Source organism: Rhinatrema bivittatum, chromosome 2 (genome assembly GCF_901001135.1).
Source record: "Rhinatrema bivittatum chromosome 2, aRhiBiv1.1, whole genome shotgun sequence".
NCBI classification, from domain to species: Eukaryota; Metazoa; Chordata; class Amphibia; order Gymnophiona; family Rhinatrematidae; genus Rhinatrema; species Rhinatrema bivittatum.
Window position 1 is genome coordinate 529047988 of NC_042616.1, and position 19695 is coordinate 529067682.

At 44.2% G+C, this 19695-nt stretch overlaps 1 protein-coding gene across 3 annotated transcripts in view; it reads right to left on the bottom strand.

Moving 5' to 3' along the window:
• Positions 1 to 849: 849 nt before the first annotated feature.
• Positions 850 to 19695, bottom strand: part of CTDP1 (CTD phosphatase subunit 1) — a 531182-nt gene continuing 512336 nt past the window's right edge. For 2 of the 3 annotated variants that reach the window (XM_029590827.1, XM_029590822.1), the window contains one exon: positions 850 to 1838. In XM_029590827.1, coding sequence (XP_029446687.1) covers positions 1809 to 1838 — 30 coding nt within the window. In that variant the 3' untranslated portion in view covers positions 850 to 1808. The remainder of the gene's footprint in view (positions 1839 to 19695) is intronic. The other variant, XM_029590828.1, reaches the window with a different exon arrangement.

The window sequence follows — 19695 nt, forward strand, 5'->3', positions numbered from 1 at the left end:
GCCAGTCCCTCTCCACCAGCCCATACCCACCAGTCTCTTTCTCTTCCTCCTCCCATCACTCTTTCCCTCTCTTCATCAGTCCAACCCCCAATCTCTCTCCCTTTCTAAATCGGTTCATTTCCCTCCCTTACCATCCATCTCAACCATTTTCTCTCTTCCCCCCACCGATCCATCACCATCAAACTCTTGCCCACCAGTCCATCCCTGCTAGTTTCCCTCCCCAAGAGCCTGCCAGACAGACCAAGCTACATGTCAGCATTCCCAATAGGACTGCAGCCTAGCAGACGGATTCAGCTGTGCCATTTACTGTAGTTACACTATGTAAGTTACTCAGTATGAGTATATTGTCACAATTTACTGTTATGCTCCGTAATCATATGTATTCAGTTTATATCAGTAAGCATTTAATATGATTTATATATATCTTCTGAATGATTCTCATGTGCATATCATTATTACATTAATAACTTTTCCATATATGGCATATAACTGCATGGAAAATTTACCTAATATGATTACTGTAAACCGTTCTGATGGTGAAACCGAATGATGGTATACAAAACATGTCAAATAAATAAATAAATAAGGGCTTCTGCAAAAACTTTGGAGATTGAAAAGGGATCCATGTTCCCAAAACGATTGGGAGCCCCTTCCCTAGCCTTTCGATCTATATGTACATGGCACCATCTCTGTGAGAAAAATGAGTGTGAAACTTTAGGATATGATGTTTAGTGATTTTGTATTATTCTCTTACAGTATTTACACGTAATTCTTGAAGAAAGCAGGAGGAATGTAAATATTTGAGTGATATAAAGCAAGCTGAGTCTGAAGTTACAAAAGAGATTTTTTTTTATTAAATGAAAGAAAAATCTGTTTTGTGGGTCAATATGAAATAGAATATACAAAAAACTTTACATCAGTCCTCTCAATCAAAGAAATACAACCCTATCTAGAATAAACTAGCAATCATTTCTTCCATGAAGAGTACATATGGATGAAAGGAGAGTCCAATGGCAGTAGAGAACTGCACAGTGCACTGTGCTAAAATTCAAGGATACAGAGAGGTTAAAAAAATCTAAACACTGCTCTTCTAGAGAATCCAAATTAGTCATGAAGTAACTTTAAAAACATGAAAATTAATTATTACATATTCTTTTTAAAGCAAGTGACAAGTAGGTGAAGTGCAGAGTTCACAAAGCTTGCATATCACATTGTGTTGCTATACAAATATAAATGTTTTTCCTTAAAAAAAATCTGTTTTTTTAAGTGTATGGAAAAGCATAACCATGTCACTAGGTTTTCCCCACTATAACACTTCAGCATATCTGATCCCCCTATGGCTCTGCTGTTTTTTTCAATGACATTTTTCCTCTACCAGATGCTGCATTAAGAAGGGAAAATAAGGACTACTTTTAACAAAACTGATAAGAGCTCCTAACATGTCTTTGGCATAGCACAATTCCCCCTTAATACTTTTTCCATTTAAAAAAGTATATTTTCCTTTAATAAAACAGCTTAAAAACATCTATTTTGGATTTTGTAAAATAATGTTACCTCTTGTAGCACTGGCAAAATATACACACACATTTTGGGGGAAAACAACTCATTAAAGTACTTGATAGAAGGGGCTCATTTTAAGTCTGCAATTTTTTCTGAAAGGTAAAACAATACTTTACACATCTTCCCCTAGCTTGTGTCACATGAAGTCGTTCAACTCAGCTTCAAGTGCTGCTGCCATTTCATCGGCCTCAGAGCTACTTCCCTCCTCATCCTCATTGCTGGACTCTTTACTGGATTCACTGGCGGCTTCATCTTCCTCCAGCTTGCGCTTGTGACCCCTTCAAAGGCAAACAGACAGCAGAGGTGACAAAGATAATCTTCCCTGAATGCTAAACTAATAACAAATACATACTTCAACCTTTTAACATGTCCATGACTCATTATTTCAAATGATGCACAAAAGTGAGACTGGGTAATAATATTTTATAATAAACTAATGATATTTTAATGTTACATTTTAGGATTTAATTAATAAAAGTAATGCTAAATGGTATTTATTGTTTATGGCAAGTTACATACTAAAAATGTTTCTTTTGAAAACCAGTGTTCCTATTCTTTGCTGTCAACTGGCACATATCCTTGGCAGTATAGACAGGAATAACTGGGCAGACTGGATGGACAAGTTGGGTCTTTTTCTGCCATGAAATACTATGGGGTAGGTTTTAAAAGGTGCGCGTTGATTTTATAACATGAGCATGCTGGGGCACACATTATAAAATCGAGGGGCTATGCACACGTGCATGTGCGGGCAAGCGTATGCAGGGGGATCTAATTTTATAAAGGTACGTGCAGCGACAAGATCGGGCCTCTCCCAGTTCGCTCCAATTAAGGAGCGGACTGGGAGGGAACTTCCCTAACCCCCTGCCTAACCCTTTCTTCCCCTTCCCCCCACCCCCTAAACCTAACCTATCTTACCTTTTTTTTTTTTTTTAATTTTGTAAATTGCTGCTCCTCCGAAGCAGAAGCAACTTGCATACACCGGCCAACTGCCGGCGCTCGCTTCCCCGGCACAGCAGAAATCCAGCCCCACCCCTCGGACCGCCCCTTTCTCTGGGCCCGGAACTTATTCGTGTACTGGGATTTATGCGCGTGGCTGGGCCCAGTTGAAAATTAGCTTGGCGCACATAAACCCTGGGATTTATGAGCGCCGGGCATTTAAAATCTGCCCATATATGTTACTATGTGTGTTCCTTAGTTCTGAGAGGGAATGCAACACCACTGTTAAGGGGCTACAAAACCAGGCTGATTTACAGTGTAACCATACTATGCAAATTAATCATTTGTCTAATAGCGCAATAAAAATAAGTAGTGGCAGTAATCTGAACAAGTATATGCAAACTATTCATTATTTATATCCTGAAAAGCAGATGTTTTTAGACTGGATAAATAATAGAAAAAACTCGGACTCCATGCATATATATTAATTGAGTCTTGGTTATTTCCAAAATAAAAAAAATCTAATAGTGAAACTACCATGTTAGGTGATAATAATTAATCCAGAGATAATTTAGAACTCTCCCCCATATCCATATATGAACATTATTTAATGGCTTTTATATACCGACGAACGTTGGGAACATCTCATCGGTTTACAGATAACAGAAATTTAGCAACAGGCTTTACAATTATCGCATGATTATATGAGGAACAGATAAACCATTAGTTTTTATATATAACAAACTCGTTTTTACAAGTAACAAATAACTAAGGAGGTTATGTAATTAAGGTTAGCTAAACTTGGAGGAGCAGAAAAATTTTGAAAAATGGGAGGGAAATCTACATTTAGAGGAGGTAAATATACACATGTTTGAGATTATAATGTCCTTATAAGCGGTATGTATGAAAACAATATTAATGTACTGGCATGCTTCTGGATGTTTTTCATATTTTAGTATAATTTTACATCAATAAGCAACAACCACAACATAATACACATCTATATTATCTCACACCGGTAAAGCAAATGTTGCTTACCTGTAACAGGTGTTCTCACAGGACAGCAGGATGTTAGTCCTCACACATGGGTGACATCACAGGATGGAGTCCAATCACGGAAAACTTCTGTCAAGGTTTCCAGAACTTTGACTGGCCCCTACTGGGCATGCCCAGCATGGCACTAACCCTGCAGCCAGCAGGGGTCCCCCTTCAGTCTTGTTAAAAAGCTACAGGTGATGCCGAAAATAAAATAAGAAAACGTTATGAACCCAACACTGTGGGGGGGCGGCGGGCGGGTTTCGTGAGGACTAACATCTTGCTGTCCTGTGAGAACACCTGTTACAGGTAAGCAACATTTGCTTTCTCACAGGACAAGCAGGATGGTAGTCCTCACATATGGGTGAGTACCGAGCTGAGGATGTCCGAGAATGCATCAAATGTACTCAGGCATGCAAGGCACTAGGCCTGGGATGAAATTTGGCCGAGGGCATCCTGAACCCCACCAGGCAGGCTGAAGGGGGTTGGTACGTCATGTTGTAAATAGGTTGCGCAAGACAGACTGGCCAAAGATGGAATCTTGTCTTCCGGCTTTGTCTAAGCAATAATGGGCTGTAAAGGTATGGAGAGAATTCCAGGTGGCAGTCCTGCAAATGTCAGGAAGTGGCACCGAGCGTAGGTGTGCTACTGAAGTCGCCATGGCCCTCACAGAGTGTGCTTTAACAAGGTCTTGAAGTGGAATGCCTGCTTGCTGATAGCAAAAGGATATGCAGTCCGCCAACCAGGAGGAGAGAGTCTGCTTACCCACAGGCTGCCCCAGTTTGGTAGGATGGAAAGAGACAAACAATTGAGTGCTTTTCCTGTGGGTAGCTGTACGGTCTAGGAAGAACGCTAGAGCCTGTTTGCAGTCAAGGGTATGCAGAGCCTGCTCTCCTGGATTGGAATGGGGCCTGGGAAAAAAGGTAGGTAGTATAATGGATTGATTGAGATGAAACTCAGAGACTACCTTAGGTAAGAATTTAGGGTGAGTGCGGAGTACTGCCCGGTCCTGCAGAAGTTTAGTGTAAGGCGGATAGGTAACTACAGCCTGTAATTCACTAACTCTGCGAGTGGAAGTGATTGCCAAAAGGAAAATCACTTTCCATGTGAGATTTCGAAGGTCACAGGATTGAAGAGGCTCGAACGGTAGTTTCATGAGCCGACCCAAAACTAGGTTGAGGTCCCAAGAAAGGGCCGGAGGACGAAGAGGAGGCTTGAGGTGAAGCAAGCCTTTCAAAAAAACGTGTCACAAGGGGTTGTACTGATATGGGAATATCCCAGACACGTTTATGGAAGGTGGCTACCGCACTGACATGCATCCTGATGGAGGAAGTTTTTAGACCTGACTCTGACAAGTGCCAGAGATAGTGCAGAAACTTTGTGATTGGACAGGTAAAGGGGTAAAGGGGTCATGGGATTGAGATGAGCACCATGACGTGAACCTGGTCCATTTGTAAGAATACGATTTCCTCGTGGAAGGCTTCCGTGAAGCAATCAGGACACGGAAAATTGGTTCAAAAAGGTTAAGTGGCTGAAGGATTAACTTTTCAATATCCATGCCATCAAGGACAAGGCTTGAAGATTGGGGTGGCGTAGGCACCCATCATTTTGAGTGATTAGAAGCGGGTCCTTTCCCAAGGGAATGTGCCTGTGAAAGGAGAGATCCTGAAGTATTGGAAACCACACTTGGCGCGGCCAGTGGGGTGCTATCAGGATCATGGTTCCCTTGTCCTGACATAACCTCACGAGAGTCTTTGAGAGAAGTGGAAGTGGAGGGAATGCATATAGGAGACCGGTTGCCCATGATAGGGAGAATGCGTCTCTTGGCTGATAGTGTTGGCTGCGAGTGAGAGCGCAGAAGTTGTCTACTTTGCGATTTTGAGGTGACGCAAAGAGGTCTATTTGAGGATAACCCCATTGTTGGAAGATCGAGCTCGCTACTGAGGGGTTGAGAGACCACTCTGCAGTTGAAAGGTGCAACTCAGCTTGTCTGCCAACACATTGTCCACTCCCGGCAAGTAGGTGGCTCTGAGGTACATCAAGTGGGAGAGGGCCTCCGCCCATATCTGCGCAGCTTCCTGACACAGAAGGTAGGAGCCCGTCCCTCCCTGTTTGTTGATGTACCACATGGCCACCTGGTTGTCCGTCTGGATCAGGATGACTTGATTGGAGAGGCGATCCTGAAAAAAACCCTGAGAGCATATCTGATTGCTCGCAGCTCCAGGAAATTTATTTGGTGTTTGGCTTCCTCTGGAGACCAAGATCCATGTATCTGCAGATTGGCCATGAGGGCTCCCCAGCCGAGGTTGTAAGCATCGGTGGTGAGAGTTATTTGAGGGTCTGGAGCCTGGAAGGGCAAACCCTGGAGGAGACTGACCTGATTTCTCCACCAGGCGAGAGACTGACAGAGTGAGTCGGTTACGTGGACAATGGTCAACAGGGGCTGAATGGATTGAGTCCATTGTGACCTTAGAGTCCACTGCATGACTCTCATGGCCAAGCGGGCCATTGGGGTGACCTGAACTGAGGACACCATGTGTCCCAGGAGGATGAGAAAGTGGTGTGCAGTTGTGGAGTGCTGAGACTGCAGCTGGTGTGCAAGAGACACGAGAGTGAGAGCTCGCTGTTGAGGCAGAAAAGCCTTTGCCTGCAAAGTGTCCAAGTCTGCCCCAATGAACGATAAGGTTTGAGATGGGACTAAGTAGGATTTGTCGTAGTTGATGAGAAATGCAAGTGAAATTAGAGTGTGTAAAGTAAGATGTAGGGACAACAGAGCAGCTTGCTGAGTGGGAGCCCTGATTAACCAAATCGTCTAGATAGGGGTAGACGTGAACACCTTGAGTCCTGAGGAAGGCTGCAACTACGACGAGGCATTTTGTGAAGACTCGTGGTGCAGACGTGAGGCCAAAAGGAAGCACTCAGAATTGATCGTGCTTGGGGCCTACTAGAAACCTCAGGTATTTGTGATGAGTTGGAACTATCGCGATATGAGTGTATGCGTCCTGGAGGTCTAGAGAGCAGAGCCAGTCTCCTCTTTGTAGAAGAGGCAGAAGAGAGCCCAAGGTTACCATTTTGAACTTCTCTCGCTGGAGGTACTTGTTGAGGGCACGAAGATCCAGAATTGGACAAATGCCTCCCGATTTTTTGGGGATTAGACAGTACCGGGAATAGAACCCTAGGCCTTGCTGGGAATAGGGCACTGGTTCTATTGCTTTGGACTGGAGGAGGAGGGAGACATCCTGTTCCAGAAGGATAGAGTGATCGGATGTTCTCCACGTCGGTAGAGGTGGGGAGTCCAGTGGAATGGAGAGAAAGTTCAGACGATAACCTTGAGCAATTATCGCTAGGACCTACTGGTCTGAGGTGTTTGAGTGCCACCTGTTGTTGAAATGGCACAATCGACCTCCCACTGGTATGTGGGGCAATGGAAGCTGGCTGCTGCTCTCTATGCAGTAGTCAAAAACCAGAAGCAGGGCCCGGCTGAGGAGCTGCTTGCGGTTTTTGTTTTCATGTCTGACGAGACTGGGCTTTTTGAAACGGTTTCGTAGAATGGGTTCTAGTTGGTGGCAGGTAGGACTTCTTCGGGCGGAAGAATGACTTCTTAGAGTCCTTTCTGAAGGGCTGTTTTGAAGAGTACTCAGAAGGCATCAGAGAGAGCTGTCTTAGGGTCTCATGATGGTCCTTGAGTTCCGCCACATTCATTGAATCTGCTCGCCAAACAGATTATCTCCTACACAAGGCAGATCGGATAATCTGTCTTGTACTTCAGGGCGAAGGTTGGAAGACTTGAGCCAGGCCCATCATCTTGCCGAGATAGCAGCTGCAGATATCCAGGTAGCAGTGTCAAAGATATCGTAATATGATCTGATCTCATGCTTGCCTGCTTCAAAACCCTTGTTTACTAGGGTTTGGAGTTGTTCTTGAAATTGCTGAGGCAGGGAGTCTATTAAGTCTTGTATCTGCTTAAATAAGACCCTATTATATTGGGTCATATAGAGCTGATAAGAGGCAATTCTGGAGATGAGCACTGATCACTGGAAGACACGGCAACGATTGGCATCTAGAAATTTCTGTTCCTTGCCTGGGGGAAAGGAAGTGTGAGGTTTTGATCTCCTTGCTCTTTTCTGGGCAGATTCGACAACCACAGATTGGTGATCCAATTGAGGTTTACGAAAGACTGGAGCTGACTGAACGAGATAAGTGTTGTCAGCTTTCCTGTGGACTGCAACAGACCCAGGATGTTCCCAGTTCTCTTTGAGGAGATCCAGAAGAACCTGGTGGATAGGGATGGAGGTTATTTCCTTGGGAGCATCCAGGAATAGTAACAGCTCCATCATTTGATGCCTGTCATCTTGTTCAGTCTGCAATTGGAAGGGAACCAATTCAGACATCTCCTTCACAAAATGTATAAAGGAAAGGTCCTCTGGAGGAGAACACTTTCTGCTTTCAGTAGGTGAAGGTGGTGAAGGCAAATCATCAGTCTAGCTGTCGTAGGGATCAGCACCTGCTCCTCTAGGGACTAGAGGAGGATGGGGCGGTGGGGATCCCTGAAGGTCCTGGTTGAGGCTCCGAAAGACTCGAAGGAATAACTGGAGGCACCGATGAGGGCATCAAAGGCACCTGTGCAGGCATCGAGGGCATCGATTGATGGCTTGGTGGTGCCGATGGACGTGTCGGCACCGATGGGTGGATCGGTGGCACTGACGGACGTATCAGCATCGATGGCTGAGGCATCGGCAGAACTCCCGATGGAGGGATGCGGAACGGTATTTCTCCTCCCGATGACAAAGCAAGCGGGGAGGGCACTGGAGCCATCGGTGACCTGGGGTCCATCGGTGGAAAAGCGGCCATAAGCACCTTCCATCCTCGAGAGCAGCGGTGACAACACTGCTGGAATCGGGTCAGTGGTTGGTTCCGCAATCGGTACCGGTGTCGGTGCCGGAGGAACCTGGAGTCGATGCATCACCTTTTCGATGGCCTCCTGAACCATCCGGTCCAGTTCTTCTCGGAGACCTGGAGCAAGCAGCCCCGGCTCCGGAACAGAAGAAGGAGGCAGAGGCATAGCCAGAGGGACCACCGTTAAAGGCGGAGGCGTGGCTCCGGATACCCTGTCGGGTGAGGTTGCCTTGGTGACCCGGTCGCCGAAAAGGTCGGTGCCTTTTCTGGACAGGGCTTCTTCGACGGCAGCTTAGACAATGACGAGGTTGATGATTTCGCTCCCTTGATGGTCCGAGACTTTCGATGACTGTGTTTATCTCTACGATCCCCTTGGTCCTGAGGGGGAGTAGAGGGGGTGTCAAAGGCCGAGTAGTTGTCAATGCCGGACGGTCACCGGTTGGAGGTCAATGCTGGCGCGAAGTTGACGGTGCCGGTTCTGACGACGTCGATGCAATAGACTGCGTCGGGGTTTGAGCACGGAAGGTATTTGTGATGTTCCATCTTCTCCATTCTAGCCTTGCGACCTTTTGGTGTCAAAAGGGTACATTTGGTGCAGGTTAGGACATTGTGCTCACATCCGAGACACATTACACAGACTTTGTGAGGGTCTGTGATGGACATGGTGCGATTACAGTCCGGGCACCGGCGGAACCCCGACACCATGGCCATGAAATAATAGAGCCGTGGTACGGTCGATGGCCAGTAGGCCGCAAGGGCTAAACTCGACGGTAATCAACAGAAAATGGGTAAAAAAACTTACCGGAGTACCGCAGCTTGAAAAAGTTGAAGGAGGGACCCCTGTGGGGTAAATTAAATTTTAGTAATTCCGTGAGGAAAATTCCTGTCAGGAATCTCTGCAGAGCTCCTTAACTGCTTGGCTACTGCTGCACGGAAAAAAGAAGACTGAAGGGGGACCCCTGTTGGTTGTAGAGTTAGTGCCATGCTGGGCATGCTCAGTAGGGGCCAGTCAAAGTTCTGGAAACTTTGACAGAAGTGTTCCGTGATTGGGCTCCATCCTGTGATGTCACCTATATGTGAGGACTACCATCCTGCTTGTCCTGTGAGAAAAGCATTATCTAACATACAATGTGCAAATTTGCTTCTTATACACTTTTGAGGTAAATATTCCAAAGATAGCTGGTTAGGAAACATATCCAGCTAACTTAGCTGGGATATTCTGCGGTATAGCCACACCACTGAATATACTGCGATAACTTTTAGTTATCTGGATAAGGCTGAATATCACCACTTATCTGGCAATGTTAGCTAGCTAAGTAACTCCTCCCCACTATGCTCCTATCCCACCCACTACTTAGTTGGAAAACTATTTAGCCAGATAAATGTTATCTGATTAAGTTGTGGGTGGGACAAGGGCATAACAGGGAGGAGCAACCTCTACTTAGCTGAATAACTATTTAGCCAGATAAACAGTTACCCAGCTAAGTAGAGGCTTCTGAATGGGACCAGATATTTTGACGCCACCACTTAGCTGGTTAAATTCAAACTTATCTGGCTAAGTGAAGCTCAATATTGACCTCTTTCAATCACCCTGAAGAATGGCAAGTACTCTACCTGTTAATTAACAATGGTTTCATTTAGGAGAAACCACAAGTCTGAAATGGCTGGTCTCCTCCTATAAAAACACCTGCTTGGACATGAAAAGCATATTTTGTGTGCAAAATATTTCTAACACTCATATACAGATAAGACATATTTAAAGGTTGCTCTGGTAAGAAGAATCCAATGTAATTCCATAAGGCACACTGAGTTTATGAAATCATGTTTTTATAAAGAGACTGTTCTTATAGCATGTGTTCTAATAAGTAAAATGTACTGTATTACTTTGACATTACATTGCTGATTCAAACAGCTGTTTCACATCTACCTTTCTGTCAATGTAAATTTGTGAACAAGCATTCAGAATTTAAAATTATTTTGTTCTTTATAGGAGGACAATATGGTGTTCTCTTCATCCTAAACAAGAAATTGGCTTCTTGTTTAGGATGAATTGGCTTCTTGACATTTGTATAATTATACAGCTCAAGTGTCAATGAATGTTGCTACCCGTTAAGATGCCAAATTTTTGGATCTTGTGTTTCTACCTAAAAGCAACAAATTTCAAGGCAGTTTAAATTATCTAATAGTATATTGTAATGGATTCCATTCTTCTTAAACTGGAGGAACTATAGGTAACAGCAGTATATGATTAGATTGAATACAGAGGGGCTCCAAATGGTAGATCTCTGAGGAATATGTATCTGGGCAAATATTCAGATCGATACAGTAAAGTGCGGCCGCGGTTACCCTGCTCCTAACTCGCCTTCTACTCACTTTCCGGCCGCGTTAGCCCTTCCCGCGATACACTATCACCTTTAACTTATCCCTACCGCCTCTTAAAATCCCCGGGTGACCCCTTCCGCCCGCGGAAGGTATATTAATTGTAAACGAGCGAATTAGCTATTCCCTCCCATACAGTAACGCGTGCCCCGACTATCGCTTTTTTACCCTGCCGTTTTGCCGCGCGTTTACCCTGCTAACTTACCGCCTACCCTTACCCCAGCGTTAGAGGCAGGGGTAAGGGTAGACGGCAAACTTTTCCCCAGCCCCCGTTCACCTGCCCTGGCCGCGTCCGGTCTCCGGTGCAGCCCCAGTCCTGTCCCCTCCTCCCGAAGCAAAAAAAAAAACCCCGAAAAAAAAGTAGCAAGAGAGCGAGGGGAGAGACGGGCAATCCTACGCTCGGGCCTGCCAGTCCCTTGTTCTCTCCTCCCGAAGCAGGGCGCAAAAAGCAGCCTTGCTCCGGGAGGAGGGGGGGCAGTTTAAAGCGACGAAGTGACTTACTTTTGCAGCCCTCCCCTCCGGACATCAGCGACGACGACCGGACAATCCTACGCTCGGGCCTGCCAGTCCCTTGTTCTCTCCTCCCGAAGCAGGGTGCGAAAAGCAGCCTTGCTCCGGGTGGAGGGGGGGCAGTTTAAAGCGACGAAGCGACTTACTTTTGCAGCCCCCCCCCTCCGGACATCGGCGACGACCGCGGCTCCTGCCTCCAGCCTCCAGCTGTCAGACAGACGCATCGCACGTGGGAAAGCGGCCCCTATGCGTGCAATTGGCTGCTCAAGACGTGACGTCACATGCCGTGACGCCAAACGTCGTGACGTCACGTCTTGAGCAGCCAATTGCACGCATAGGAGCTGCTTTCCCACGTGCGATGCATCTGTCTGACAGCTGGAGGCTGGAGCCTGGAGCCGCGGTCGTCGCCGATGTCCGGAGGGGGGGCTGCAAAAGTAAGTCGCTCCGTCGCTTTAAACTGCCCCCCCTCCTCCCGGAGCAAGGCTGCTTTTCGCGCCCTGCTTCGGGAGGAGAGGAGAAGGGACTAGCAGGCCGAGCCTAGGATTGCCCGTCTCTCTTGCTACTTTTTCGGGTTTTTTTTTTTTTTTGCTTTGGGAGGAGGGGACAGGACTGGGGCTGCACCGGAGACCGGACGCGGCCAGGGCAGGTGAGCGGGGGCTGGGGGAAAGTTTGCCGAGCATCGGAGAACATAACTGTCCACTTCCTGGTACCTGTCATTTCAAATGTCATTTGAAATGACATTTGAAATGACAGATACCAGCGTGGCCGTGAAGCGTTAGGCCCGCGCACCCAGGATACTGTATAGGCGCTCTATACAGTAAAATGGGTTGCACGGGCCTAACCTTCGCCTAACGCTTTGCAGACGCGGCATGCATTTGCATGCAATTTGAAGAGAGTATCGAGCGGTAGGTGAAGAGAACTGTGCATGCGGGGAACGAGGGTGCGCCTGGCACTGCCGCACTCTAACGCGGCATAACTGTATCGACCTGATTGTGATGAAATCTACATTCCACCTGAGAAAAGTGAGGAGAACTACAACTCCCAGAATGCAAAGAGGAGAGGTAAGCTTCCACTAATTGGTCCTGCCAAAACAGGAAGCCTGGAGGAAACAAGGAATATAAAAAAAAAGGAGGAAAGCAGAGCAGGGAAAGGAAGATGAAGCAGAATGTGCCTGTGCATAAAAGGAGGACACTACAAAGACCAGGAAAAAAAACTGCAGTGGAAGGTTGTGATCTGGGTCCTCTCTCAAAGTGAATCAGGTACTAAGAGTTTTTCCCAAAGACACAATATGGGAGAAAAGTGGAGGAGGAGTAGCCTAGTGGTTTAGAGCAGTGGGCTATGAATCAGAAGACCAGGGTTCGAGTCCCACTGTCGCTCCTTGTGACCTTGGGCAAGTCACTTTACCCTCCATTGCCTCAGGTACAAACTTAGATTGTAAGCTCTCTGGGGATAGGGAAATACCTACAGTACCAGAATGTAATCCACTTTGAAGCGCTGAAAAAAAAAGGTGCAAAAAGCAGAATATAAATCTAAATAAATAAATAAAAGCCTTAATGAATCTGGCCCATAGTTGCCAGGCAGGAAAGTCAGGTCACAAGAGGGAGGTGGTAATTAGGCAGAGCTCTGAGTTCTGCTCCTGAATTGCAAGGCCTTAATAACGGTTATAAATTTGGAAACTGCATTTAGAAGTATGCTAACTCTATTACTGAATTGGAAGTCCTTCAAGGCTATCAGGCTGTAGCAAAGTCTATTTGGACAAAGAAATGGAACCAGTTGGAAGAGGCTGTAAAAACGGGAGCTCAGCGCGGTGGATGTGTGGGCTAAAAATACTTAATACTTAAAATTACAAATACGCATTCAGTTTGTATATGACAACTATGGAGAGAAAGTTTTATTTAGTCACATCGGTAGATATCACTTTAGTGTGTGAATTTTGGCTATACTCGTGTTTAACAGAACATTAGACTTTGAGAAATCAGGATGAGTGAGGTGCTTTTGCCCCTAGGTTCTAATGCCACTACTCACATGAGCAGTATACATATATGAACCGTTACATACTGAAGTATACAACATGCTTTTATTATCTTCTTTTCAGTTCATATCTGTGGTGAACAGATTCATGTCTGATTCCTCCAGTTAAATAATTCCAAATATGCAAACATAAAAGCAAAAAAGAAGAAAATCCAGTTCTATAAAATGCAGTTAAAGAGGTCTATCCACAAAGCATCTGAACCTTTTCCTAGGATTATTACGTAAATCAATGTCTTGTTACTTCATCGTTATCTTCCCTTGCAATCTTTTCTCCTTGCTCTCATCTGGAAATCATCATGCCTTCTCAGCAGGCATTACGGTTATGTGACAGTGGTTTGGAACATGATTCCATTAGAACAGATTAAAAGGGAAGCGCAAAATTCAGGGGTAGTACTCAACTATGGTCAAAAGCTTAAGTTGGTAAAATTGCTTGAACAGCAGACCTTTGTGAAGAATTTTAGATATAGTTGATTTTAAACATATTGCATTTATCTGGGAATTCCTAAATATTTGTTGAAAGTGTAGCACTTGGTCCAAAATGCAGCAGTAAGGATGAACTGGACTTTCTCTTCCAGAACCTGATAGGAAATTCTTCAGTTCCACTGGGAATATACAGCAGTTTCAATACACTCACTGCTGTCATTAAGCAAATGAGCGCAACTCCAGAAGAGGAGAAAAAAAGAACACAGACTACAGGTAAGTAACTTTTCTCTGAGGATAAACAGTTCATCCATCATACAACTGGGACTCCTTAGCTAAGAGTTGCCCTAAAATAAAAAGGGGGAAAAACAAGAACCACCTGCCAACAGTGCAGGTCAACAATTTTTGGCATGCTAGAATGCTTTGAAAAAACAAAAATGGGCCCAGTGGAGCCTGGAACTTAGTTTTAATTTTCAAAGAGACTCAAGAATAGTCTGCCCAAACTAGCTTGCAGCATTAGGAGCCATTTTTTAAATAATGGGATGTGTGCGTGAACTGACCCCCACATCGCAGACTTGCATTTCTTATCAGTAGAGGTTGACCTTAGACATGCCCCCGATGCAGCCATGAAGCTGACATAATGAGCCTAGACATGCTCTTCTTAAGGTTAAACCCACTTGGGAATAAGTGAAGGATATGCACTCCACTATCCAATTAGAGTCATCTTTGACATGGCTACCCTAGTCTTCTTACTGCAAAAAAATAAACAAATATTTTGGTGGATTTTCTAAAGTCTTGAGTCTGCTCCAGATACAAGGCGACAGACATCTCTCTTGCAATCCAAGGTGTAAAGAGTTTGTTCACCTTTGCTGGCACAGAGCCTTGTAGAAAAATGTTGGTAGGATGACTAATTAAGGTAGATATCCAACACTACTCTGGTAGAAATTTTGGAAGTAAATGAAGCACCTCCCTACTATGATAAAACTTAGCATAAGGTAGATAAGTTACTAGGGCCTGAAGCTCTGATTCCGCATTACCATCACTAAAATATAAGGGCTAACATTTGCTGTCTAAGAGCAGGCTATCTATTGATGACCTTCCTGTATATGCAGGAAGAAAAGAAACATTGACCTCATGCTGCCCTTCTTGGTGCTCTGATGGGGGCCATGTGAACACTGGCTTGGGACCAGAAAGCATCAGCTGACTAAGCCCTGTCCAGCACAATGGGCTCATTTCCCTCTCGACATCAGCCCCAGCCTATGGGCTTGAAAAGATCTGGCCTGCTAGAGGCAGGTTGCCTCTGGGTGGGTATTGTATTGCTTTTTATGATGTATCATATTGCTTGTTATAATGTATTTATTTATTTATTTAAGGCTTTTTTATACGGACTTTCTTGATACAGATCAAATCAACTCTGTTTACATCGAACTAAGCAGAACTATAACCAACAATTCAACAAGAGACATTTAGAAGGAGCATAAAAGTTACATTATAACAAGGTTGCCTTAACTGGGAGAAGGAAAAAAAAGGGGGGAGAACGAAAGATAAATTATTATATACCATAAAATTACTATATACAATGGAGTATGGGATGGAGGCAGAGGCCAAACCTCATGATAAGTTGTGAGCAAAATTAGTGTTTGATTATTTACATAAGTGATATGATGATTCTAAATCAGACTGTAGAACTACAACCTTATTATGATGTAAACCATTTTAGGTCTCTGAGGGGAAAAGGCAGTATATAAGTATGAAATAGATCCTTCCAGGTCAGGTACATCAGCTCACAGGAGGCTAGAGGTTTAAAAGGGACTTATCAGTTGTGTTAAAACTATGTTGAGGTCTCTATAATGCAGTGGGCAGCTTGATGGGAAGTTTCAGATGAAGCAAGTCCCACATGAATTGCATAATGAAGAGTTATACAGAAATGGGTCTCCTTTCTAGATAATGGTGATATGCATCAATTTCACTAAGGTGCACTCTAAAGAGTAGATTTTGAGTCCAGACCAAAATTTGCAGAAGACATTCAAGCAGTTTTTATGTGGAGTAGGAAAAGATATTTAATGTCTTGCCCTCATGCCCAATGGAAGATATCTTCCATTTATAAAGGATAAGATCATCAAGTGGAATCCTTTCTAGTAGACAGAAGAATTTGAGACACTAGATCGGCGAGACCATAGGAATGAATTGCTGTGTTCTCAACATCCAATCTATGAAGATGAACGACTGGATATTGGGATGAAGTAGTATTCCCTATTTCTGCGACAAAGAATGGGAATGTCCAATCTAATCACTTCCAAATGGTGAGATCCTGAAGAGGTGTAAACCAGATATTTCTTGGAAAGAGAGCTATGAGAATCACTGCCCCATGGTCTCTAAACATATTGCCAAAGAGATTCCCTCCTGTACATGAATGACGGCAGGCCTTTCCTGCATATCCTCACATAGGTCTGATATACTCAGTCATGGGAGACTGCATCCATTAATAGCCACTACAGAGGCACTGAATGCTGTCTCAAAAGCATCATATGCTGAGGAGATAAGATACTTTCTGCATTCCTCACTTTGTGCCAAAAGCGGATTAAACTTGGCTTGGGCTTTTTGAGAGAAGCACTCAGTGAAGCTGTGTGCCTTTTTTAAAAATTGTTTCCAAATATTGGATCATGTAGGTCTGGCAGGATGCTATATGGGATTGGAGCATACCATTATGATAATGCCTTCTTTCAAAATGATACAGAGTCTTGCACTCATGAACTATGGGCACTGCAACATAAGCATAAGACTTTTAGGCTTGTTTTAGGATACATTTGACAACAGTGGTGCTGCAGTTAGGTTTCGTCAATTTCCTGAACTGTCTAGACACAAAACTTTGCATTCACATTCTAACTCATTGAAAGTATGGAATGTGGGGTTTTCCACATCTTCTTACATATATCCTGGTAGATGTTATTGACAGACATTGCAACAATCTCTTTTGGGCCATCTAGCTGCTTGAGTCAGCCAAAAAGGTATACCCTGGGCTATCTCTTGAGATAGCCATTATCTACACAAAATCGGAAAATGAAAGATCTTCTGGTGGCATGACAGCAAACCTAGATTGTGGCAGAGTCAGTAGGGAGAAAAGTACTCTTCCTCAGAGCCAGCCTCTGCTAATATATAAGATATTCCCTAAGAGCTATTGAAATCACTCTCAAAGACTGGATACGACTATCAAAGCTCTGTGGAATCCTTAGTTGACCACCTTCTGGCATTAAAAACAGCAGGAGCAGCTTTCCTCTTTGAAGCTGTAGTACTACTAATTGGTGAGCCCTGCACAGATATCTAACATTGACACCTGAAGCTTATTGCTGGTATAAGAATGTTCAAGGTGGAATGAAAGAGGAGGGTCATGTGGTGCACCACAAAAGTTGAGTAGGATGACCATGTATTTAGCAACTGCCTTTGCAAAGTCTATCTGAATTCTTGTTTGAAGACAGAAAAAGCAAAGAGTCGATGGGATCCAGCAATTGAACTGATCTTTCTCGGGGTGTTTCAAGTAGAATTGATAGTCTGAAACTGGTCCTGCGGACATAGTAACCTGCAGACATAGTAACTGCTCATTATAGGAGGTAGAGCTAGTCTCCAAGCACAGCTGCTTCAGTGGTTGGATCGTGCAGTCTAATATTTCCTGCTCTCAGAGCCATGCAAAGATTTGTGCTGATGGTCTATATCCTTTGACAGTCCCGCAACACTGGACCTCCTTAGTTCCTTGCTCAATAAAGTGAGAGTTTACTTAATACTTGGGACTAGCAATAGGCTTTGGTGCTGTTGTGAGTGCTAGTAAACAATGAATACCCAGTGCCAGTGCGAATCTGGAACCGCCCTAGGCCGTTATGTCACGAAGTCATGTGGCTCTCTCCCTTTCAACCCCCAAAATCGCGTACCTCTCATGTGTGATCCCTACCTCCTTGTCTCCCGCACAACAAACCGCCCATGAGCCATGATCTCTCTCATGGCTATGTCATGCATTTAGAAAATAGCGCCCTCACATCACCCTATGGCACCCTACCCACTTCTGGTGCCCTAGGCAACAGCCTAGTCCCACTTAATCCTCATGCTGGCCCTGTGAATACCAACAGTAAATAAGAGAAAAATCTTCAGTCTTATAAGATATTTTATAATAAAAGCAGTACTTGAACAATGCAGAGCAAATGCCAACTCAGCTCTTCTGAACCATTACACTTAGTTAAATATGTCACCGCCTTTAACTTACACACAAATGATTTAGTCTGCATTAGGTAAATGAATAGAAGGTACAATAAGAGACTTCCTTTTAAAAGGATATAATGTAAAAATATATAAAAAAAGAGGGACAAAATACTATACAAGTTTTAATTAATGTTTTTACATAAAATTTTAACAAGATATAACAAATGTATAGGGACAATACACTTAGCAAAATAATCAAGAATTCCTCTTTTTAATAATTCACATATCACTCATAACTCACACCTACAACATACAGAAACACTAGGACCCTGACAGGAGCCACTGTTTTGCTATTATAATTTAAAATACTCCTCAGGGGGAGTATTTTAAATTATAATAAAGATATTATTTGAAGTTATATTATATGGACCTAAATTTTTACAGCAACTTCTGCAAACACATTTTTATAGAGTCATATTAGATACATTTAATGAGTTCTTCACAAGAAGTATTGTCCCTTAAATAAATGCCAAGGAATCCATAAAATGTGTCTTCATCATTAGTCAAATGCATGAGCAGCCATTTCTCTCATTTAAAGAAGATTCCAGAATACTATCAGGTTTAAGTAATCACATGAATCTGACACTTCTAACAGTCTCAATGGGCTAGCTTTCAAATGCTTTAACATCTTAAATTTAAGTAACCACTTAATTGAGAGCTGGAATCAGACTGAAAGCGGCACTGCCAGATCCTATTGGATACAACCAGATAATTTGATCCAAGCAGTAAGTCCATAAAATGCCTTGGAAATTTACTAAGTTTGTAATAAAACAAAGCTTACACTGCGTATACACTGTGGTGCCAATCGCATTGGATGTATGAGAGTTTAAACTGTGATCAGTTGCCTCTAGAAAGCTGGGAGCTGCTCCTTCTCATCGTGTAACCTTGAAGTGTAGACCTGCTATAAAGTGGAAAAGATGAGGAGAAGTCAATTAACTGCTATTAATCAAGCTGACTTAGGGAATAGCCACTGCTATTAACTGTATCAGTAGCATGGGATCTTCTTGGTGACTGGTACTTGTAGCCTGGTTTGGCCTCTGTTGGAAACAGGATGCTGGGCTTGATGGACCCTTGATCGGACCCAGTCTGACAAAGCCTTATGTTCTTAAAGTGGTTCAACGCCCTTAGATCAAGGATGGGGGCGAAAGCCTCCGGTTTTCTTGGGCATGAGGAAATACCTGGAGTAGAACCCGTCTCGCTGCTGATTTGGTAGAACAGATTCGACCACTCAAGCCATTAAGAGGGTGGAGAGCTTTAGCTGAAGTATTTGCTGGTCCACTGCAAATCTCTGTAGGAAACACAGGGGAGACTGTGGAGGGGTCCATTCAAAGTTCAATCTGTACCCCTGCCGAACGATGGATAGGACCCATTGGTCCGAGGAGACTGAGTGCCACTGGTCGGCAAAGAGTTGTAGGCAGCCCCCCACTGAAGGATCATTCCCTGGGGGTACAGATTGTTGGCTTGAACTCCCTCATCATCAGTCAAAACCCTGTGGCGGGGCAGGGTGTGGTCGAGTGGTGCGTGGCTATCTCGCTCGGCCTAGCTGGTGCCCATTGGGATCTCGCTCTAGAAGCTGGCGGATAATACTTCTGCGGTCTGTAAAAAGGGCATCTTGAGATTTGCCAGATGGCTTTTTGCCAGAGGACTGAAGGTCTGAAATGCTGGCCGATAACTGCACAA